The sequence below is a fragment of the Macrotis lagotis genome, chromosome 4, assembly GCF_037893015.1.
Source record: "Macrotis lagotis isolate mMagLag1 chromosome 4, bilby.v1.9.chrom.fasta, whole genome shotgun sequence".
Lineage (NCBI taxonomy): Eukaryota > Metazoa > Chordata > Mammalia > Peramelemorphia > Peramelidae > Macrotis > Macrotis lagotis.
Genome location: NC_133661.1, coordinates 189,392,638 through 189,400,927, shown reverse-complemented (window position 1 = coordinate 189,400,927; position 8,290 = coordinate 189,392,638). Strand labels below are relative to the sequence as shown.

General features: G+C 34.0%; 1 protein-coding gene across 1 annotated transcript; it reads left to right on the top strand.

The window, feature by feature from the left end:
* Window positions 1-7,114: 7,114 nt before the first annotated feature.
* Window positions 7,115-8,044, top strand: LOC141520214 (olfactory receptor 4F6-like). The gene has a single exon (XM_074232012.1). It carries the CDS (start codon window positions 7,115-7,117, stop codon window positions 8,042-8,044), a length of 930 nt encoding a protein of 309 aa, XP_074088113.1.
* Window positions 8,045-8,290: the final 246 nt, after the last annotated feature.

Genomic DNA, 8,290 nt, shown 5'->3' with positions numbered 1-8,290 from the left:
CAGGAATTTATAAAAAAATGAATTAATAGCTTGATAGAGGAAATAGAAAAAATATTGAAGAAAATTACACCTTAAAACACAGTAGGACAAATCATAATGAGGTACAAAAGGTCAAAGAGAAGCATTTCTTTTTCTTTCAAGAATCATTTTTATTGATATTTTATTTTTCCACATACATGTTATTAAAGATTTTCAGCATTCAACCATATGTGTATGTATATTTTAAGTTACAAAATTTCCTTCCACCTTCCCTCCTCACACCCCCTACCCTCAGTTGCAAGCAGTCAGGTTAATGATGCACATACACAATTGTGTTAAGCATGTTTACAGATTAGTCATTTTGGGTAAGAGGAATTAGGATTCAGGGAAAGAATGCATAAGAGCTATTTTTTAAAAAGTGAATGTGGTGTTCATCAGTTTCTGAAGTTTTGTTTTGTTTTTCTTTCTATGGATTGGAGAAGAATCAATTTAAAAATATAATTGGTAAAGTGAAAAAAGAGGTAGAAAAACTCAGTGAAAAAATAATTTCTTAAGCATAATAAGAATTGACTAAATAGAAGTTAATGACTTCATGAGAAATCAAGAAACAATGAAACAAAACCAAAAGAGTGAAAAAATAGAAGCCAGTGTGTAATACATCCTTGAAAATACTGCTGACCTGTAAAATCCAAGAGCAATGATTTTAAAATTATTGGAATACCTGAGAGTTTTGATCAAAAAAAGAGCTTGGATATCATTTTATCAGAAATTAATCAAAGGGAAAATAAACATGATTTTTAGAATTTTAGAATCAGAGTGTAAACAGATGTTGAAAGAATCCACTAATCACCTTCTAAAAGAGATCCTCAAAGGAAACTCCCCCCAATTATAATAACGAAATTTCCAAACTCCTAGGTCAAGGAGAAAATATTGCAAGCTACCATAATTAAATAAACCAAATATTGTGAAGTCACAGGCAGGGTAACATAAGATTTAGTAGCTTCTGAAATAAAGGAGTGGGGGACTTGGAACATGATATTCTAGATGACAAAAGGGCTTAGATTACAACCAAATACCAATTTTCCAGCAAAAATGAGCATACTCTCTTAGGGGAAAAGATGGATATACAATGAAATAGGGGACTTTCAAACTTTCCTGATGAAATGGCTGTAGGAGAACAGAAAATTTAGCATTTAAATACAAGATTCAATAGAACAATAAAAATGTAAATATGACAGAAAAATCACAAGGGAATTACATTTTTTTACTGATTACATTCCTATATTGGAAAGTGTTACTATTTACTCATAGGAACTTCCTCTTTATTAGGCCAATTAGAAAGAATTTTCTCCATGTATATACACATATCTGTCTATCTCTCTATCTAGAAAGAGGGCATAGGTGAGAGTTGAATATGAAGGGATTATATCTTAACAACAAACATAAACATTGGGAGAGGAATATACCAGGAGAAAGAGAAAGGGAGACATAAAAACATATAAAAGAGGCAAACAAGGGCATTTATATTGAAAAGGAAGGGAGTTCATTGTGAAGGAGTAAGTGATTCTGATTCTATTCAGAGCTGATTCAAAGAGGAAACAATATAAATTCTCAATTGTATTTGGCATAATTTGTTATTCTTATATATAATATTATTTTAGTTAATGTATACATTATTCTATTTGCCTTGCTCATTTCCATCATTCTGCTCCATTCCATTTTCATCTTTGTTTCACTCAGTTCCTCATGTTCATTACTTCTTCTGGCACAATAATATTTTATTGCATTCATATGTGATCAATCATTCCCCAATCCATGGACACCTACTTTTTTTACAGTTCTTTATGACCTTTTTCTATAATAAGGTGTTATGACTGTTTCAGAGCCACAGAAGAGGTGGGAAGTGTATCATTAACCATTTTAAAGACCAAGATTTATTTTAAATATATTTATATTTATTAAAATAAAATTAAATTATATATTTTTAACTTTTTTTAGGTTTTTGCAAGGCAAATGGGGTTAAGTGGCTTGCCCAAAGCCACACAGCTTAGTAATTATTAAGTGTTTGAGACAGGATTTGATTCCAGGTACTCCTGACTCCAGGGCCAGTGCTTTATCCACTGTGCCACCTAGACACCCCCATTATATATTTTTAGAAAGATTTTCCACTCTTCTCCTAGTTATCTAGGTTTGTAACCTGGTTGATATCCTTAAATCTTTACTGTTTCACTCTTCATACCACTTGATCTCTAAATGTTATTATTTCTACTTTTGAAACATCTTATGTGCTGTCCTCCTTATATCTCTTCAGACATAATCATTACTCTAGTAGAGGCCCTCATTACCTTGCTCTTAGACTATTGTGATGTCCCTGTTTTAATTATATCTCTAGTCTAGTCTGCCATCCACTTAGCTATCAAATTGATTTTAAGGTGCAAATGTGACCATTTCACATCTTTGCCTTGCCATTCAATCAGCTCCAGTTGATTTTTATTATCTCTAGGTTCAAGCAGAAAATCTTCTATTGTACTTAAGAAGCAGTCTTACCCCTCCCTGAATCTTGCCCCTTCCTACCTTTCCAATCTACTTATATTTCCTATATCTTCAGTGACACTGACTTCCTTGCAGTTTCCTGCATAAGACATTCTATCTTCTGATTCTGAACATTTTTACTTGTTTTCCTTCATACGAGAAATTCTCTATCTCCTCCTCTCTGTCTTCTAACTTCTCTAGTTTTCTTCAAATTTCAGTTTCTGTAAGAAGTGTTTTTGGATTCTCTTTAATACATTCTTTCTGAAATTTCCCCTGGTTTATCCTCTTTGTTTTATTTGTACATAGTTTTCCTAATTAGAATGCAAGATCCTTTAAAGCAGGGAATGTCTTTTAAATTTTGTTTTATCCCCTGTATGTTGGATAGTAGTCCCCGTGTCTAGCATGTATAAGGCTGACTGAATGATTGAAATGACTTAAATTTCCCATCTATTTTTTCTCTTTCTTTCTCAGAGAATTATCCCATAAAGAGAGACAGAGATAGAGAGAGACAGACAGAGAGAGAGAGGCAGAGACAAAGACAGAGACAGAATGAAGCTATGGAGAGAAAAAAATCAACAAAACTGATCCATATTAAAAAAAAAATCTGAAAATGGATGTAATGTTTGGGTGACTTCATACCTCCATAAATAAACAGAGTGTCTTTTTATGCTTCTTTTTGTTGGGTTGTGCTTTATCTTTGTAGTCTTGGAAATTTCACTTTCTTTTATTTTGTTGGTTTTTCTAATTAAATTGTTTTATTCATAGTGCATAACCAACAAAATAAAAGAAAGTGAAATTTCCAAGACTACAAAGATATTAGTAGTGCACATGGTTTTCTTGCTTCCTAGATCACTTAACATCAGTTCTTGTCTTTCCATTCTTCTCTTTATTATCATAGTAATACTTTATTTGAACACAGTAATGTGACATTATTTTCAGATGTCATAATTTGTTTAGTCATTAGCAAATTCATTGTTTCCAGTTTAAAACCAGTGATATCCTTGGGGCTACCTGTCTACATATTCCTTGTGAAAGTTTACTTTTGTAGTTCTGGGAAACTAAAAACTTTCTCAGAGAGAAAATCCCCATGATACCCATGGATGAATCTAGAATGCATCAATTGGTCACCGAACCCTGATGTCAGTGTTGGAGTTGTACTTAATCCTTTTATCCTCTTCAAAGGACAACTCACAATTTGAAAAATGCATCAGAAATCTGTGAAGATGTTGCTATACTTTATTCTTCTACCAAATAGGTAGGCAAGAGAGATGAATTTAAAGTTGGTTTATTACATACTACTAAATGGCTTATTTCTCCTAAGACTTGGAAAAGTATATGCTACATTGCTTTACTTGGTACACTGACCCCAAATGATATTTAGAATGTACCCGTTCTTTTGAGCAAAGCTGAGAAGATTCAGTGCTCCCAGGATCACTTTGGTAGGGACAAGGAGGAGTGTGAGTTATTAGCTCTGTACCAAATGCATTTCAGAGTGTTCTCCTTGGAACCAGACTGCTCCTGAAGATTTGGAGGACAGAAAGGCTTGTGGGTTGATTTTGCTCTTTCAACCACAGTTCAAGGATTGAGGAAGATGGAATCTGAGCTATTTTCCTAGAAATTTTTTAACTGTGATGAAATTACATATGACTACATATAATTTCCTGAGAGTGTCGAACTGAATATACTTCAAATTTCTACCAAATTTCAATAACCTATAAGAAGTTGTTCTGAGATAGGCTTCCTGATAGATTGGGATTGGTGTATGAGTTGCATTTGTTCTGGATGGGAGACAAATTTTGTTTTGCATGGAGTTTGAAGTCAAGCAAATTTCTCTGTGGCTTATGAAAAAGAAAAGTGGCACTGGTATTTGCATTTTTTCCTAGGAAGCTGAAGTAATAATCGTGCAAATTTAATATGGAAATAAGATAAAGGTATATAAATTACTAAGGATCATTATCATTCTGGAGAGGAGGAAGAATGTGGAAAATCAGATCCTAGGAAAGAAATTTGATTTTCTGCAGAGGAGCCTTCAGAGAAAAGTATGTACACTTATTTTATGTGGAAGTTGTCTGTCAAGGCAGTGGTGTCAATGCATGACTGGAAAGATGTTATAACTAACTTGTTTCTTTCTCTTTCTTTTCTTCCCCCCTCTCCCCCTCCCTCCCTCTCCCTCTCCTTCCCTCTCCCTCTCTTTCCTTTCCTTCCTTCCTTCCTTCCTTCCTTCCTTCCTTCCTTCCTTCCTTCCTTGCTTGCTTTACTGCTTGCATTCTTGGTTTTTTTTTTTCATTTTTTGTGAGTCAATGAGAAGGTACAGAGGAATTAAGTATCAAGAGTCTGAGAATGGATTTGAACTCAGATCCACGTGACTCTAGGACTGCTGCTCCATAAACTGCACTACTTAGCTGTTGCTACTTCTTTTCTTTAAATCAATTGATTTTTGAAAATATTGCCTATCAGCATTTATTAAACAATTAACTACAGACATCTCAAGTAAGAGTTGATATGAATGAAAGAATAAAGGAGACAGGACCTTGACCACAAGGATATTATAATATTTAGGAAAGCAGAATATGCATGCAAGAGACCATAAATATAGTCCTGTATTTTTTGATACAACAATCAATGGTGCACATATTAAATATTATGGGAATTCAGAGGAGAGAGAATTCACTGAGATCTGATCAGGAAAGGCTGTACAGAAGAATTTAGGCTGATCTTTGAGAAATAAGTAGGATTTAGATAAAAAGATAAAAAGGGAGATGAGGTATAGGACAGGAGGAAGTTTGCACAAATGAACTGAAGTCTGAGAACAGAATAAGACTGAAATGACTGGTTCATGAAATGAATAGTAGGAGAAAAGGCCAAAAATAAGAAAACTCATTAGGACCTTAGCAACTATTACAATACACTTCTTAGATTTTAAAAATAAAAATATTGAGCAAAACAAAATATCATTTTCAAATTTCATTCACTGGGATCTCAAAAAATATTTGGGTTCTTGTAAGAACTGTTTAATTTGTTAAACACTTCTAATGAGTTTTGGGGCAGTGATGTTTTGGATCTTATTGTTAGATTTTCATGGTATTTATACATTAAAAATCAGCAAAATGCTATAAACCAGGGCTTTATTTATTGTTTTGTTATTTACTAGTCCTAAGAAAGTGATGGAAAAATGTTAGCAATGAGAATTAAACATGATAATGTCTTGCATTCCTTTTTTTATGAAAACATTTACCAGCAACAAACTAGGACTAGAGGGTGGAGGAGATAATATACATACAGAACATTTTTGTAGTCTGGGCAATATCCAAAGATTCCCATTTTCAGCTTGGTACTCTGTGACTTATCTTGGAAGAGAAGTACAAACATTCCAGATTACAGGTGGGGTTTGCCCAGTATAGGGATAGTATGTGCCATTGGTTTGGACATTACTTAGGACATAGTTTCTGAAGATTATTGTAAAAGGATAGAAAAGTATCTAAGGTACTATGTGTTTCACAGTTGAATTCCTTGAGGGGAACTTCTTTTATGTCTAGAGTTGTTTTGATAACTTGCTCAATCATTTTCTATTAATGAAGTTTCATTTTCTGTATTACTTCAAAGTTGTCAGGTGTTTATTTCAAAACTATTTATCTTCATTTTAACTGTATTCCCATCCTATGCCTTTGTATACTTACTTGTGGCTATAACATTAACCACTCATGATCCTTGAAGATGCATGCCTGGCACTTGTATCCTTGCAATCAGTACCTTTTTCCTAATGTCCTCAGGGTAATGTCATCATGACCACACTAATGGCAACATGAATGATGCTCCCACACAGGGATCCCTTCTTAATTTTCTTAATGATAAAGCTTAGTTTTCTTCCCAACTGAAACACCTGCCCCATATGGTTCCCTCATCTAGTTAGGGTTGGATCTTAGGCTAAAGATTCTGCCTAAGTGGTGAAAATGGACAATACAGGAAAAAGTTAGGGGGTGCAATGGATAGAGCACATTCCTGAAAGTCAGGAAGATCTCTGTTCAAATCTGATCTCAGACACTTACTAACTCTGTGACCCTAGGCAAGTTATTTAATCTATATTTGCCTCATTTATGCATCTGAAATATGGTGATAAATAGGAGAGGGAAATGGCAAACTGTTACAGCATCTTTGCCAAGAAAACTCCATGGATAAATCCATAGGGTCATGAAGCATTTGATGCAATTGAGTAACTAATAGCAGAAAAATGGAAGAAAGCTTCTTTGAGTCAGGTATAAGGGAAAAGAAATCTTTCAAATGGTGGTAGGATAGAAATCCAAAGACTTTGTAATAAATCATAAAAGATGAAATCAGTTCTGAATTTGCAAAGGCAGGGTGATTGTGGAAAATCATTTAAGATGCATTAGCTTCTATGTACAGAATTCATTGAAATTAGTTTTTTTTCCTCTCCAGGATATGGAAAATGTATGCCTTTCAAACCATAAATGAATAAGAGATACTTAAAACCTCCTTGAATCATCAAGAAGACCTTTTTTAAATATTAGAGCTTTTTGCTTGCCTCAGTTCTCATTATCTAAATTTTTTCTCTTTAGGTAACATCATATTCAGACCAAAGAATGAAATGAATCATTCCATAGTATATGAATTTGTATTCCTGGGGATCTCTAGTTCATGGGCCATGCAGTTTTTCCTCCTGGTATTCTCCTTCATTTTTTATGTAGCCATTTTGCTGGGAAACTTCTTCATTGTGCTCACTGTAATCTCTGAACCTCGCTTACATTCTCCTATGTATTTTTTATTGGCTAACCTCTCCCTCATAGACCTGTGCATTGCATCTGTTGCTGTTCCTAAAATGATATATGACCTTTTTTATGAGCACAAAGTCATTTCATTCCTGGGTTGCCATATCCAAATATTCTTCATTCATATCTTTGGAGGAACTGAGATGGTGCTGCTTATTTCTATGGCCTTTGATAGATATGTTGCCATATGCAAGCCTCTTCACTATCTGACCATTATGAATTCAAGAATGTGTATTTTGCTCCTAGTGACTTCTTGGGTCATTGGCCTAATACATTCACTTACCCAGTTGGCTTTTGTGATAAACTTGCCTTTCTGTGGTCCTAATGAAATAGATAGTTTTTATTGTGATCTTCCTCGTCTCATCAGATTGGCCTGTGCAGATACCTATAAATTGGAGTTCATGGTCACTGCTAATAGTGGTTTTATTTCTATGGGCACCTTATTCCTTTTGATTATCTCCTACATATATATCTTGGTCACTGTTCAGAAACACTCTTCAAGTGGTTTGTCCAAGGCTCTCTCTACTTTGTCAGCTCACATTACTGTGGTAGTTTTATTTTTTGGTCCATGTATCTTTGTCTATGTGTGGCCATTCCCTACAATGCCATTGGATAAATTTCTTTTTATTCTTGATTTTGTTATCACCCCTATCTTAAATCCTTCTATATATACATTCAGGAACAAAGAGATGAAAGTTGCCATGAGGAGGTTGATCAGTCAACTAAGGAGTTTCAGGAAAATTTTGTAAATAACTCTAAGACTAACAGATGTTTTAAAAGCTTAAAGTGACCACCATGTAAGTTGTAGTTAATAATATTCTAGTCTGTGCCTTAAAATAATTGCATACTCTGTTTAACATTTTTCACATTAAATGAAGGCTATTTCCATGGACTGAGAAGTATGTTGATTTCTACTTTGTCTGCTGAAAAAAAACTTAAAATAAAATTGAACTCCTTTGGTTAGAAAAGTCAATTTTAGTTATGATTTTAAGATG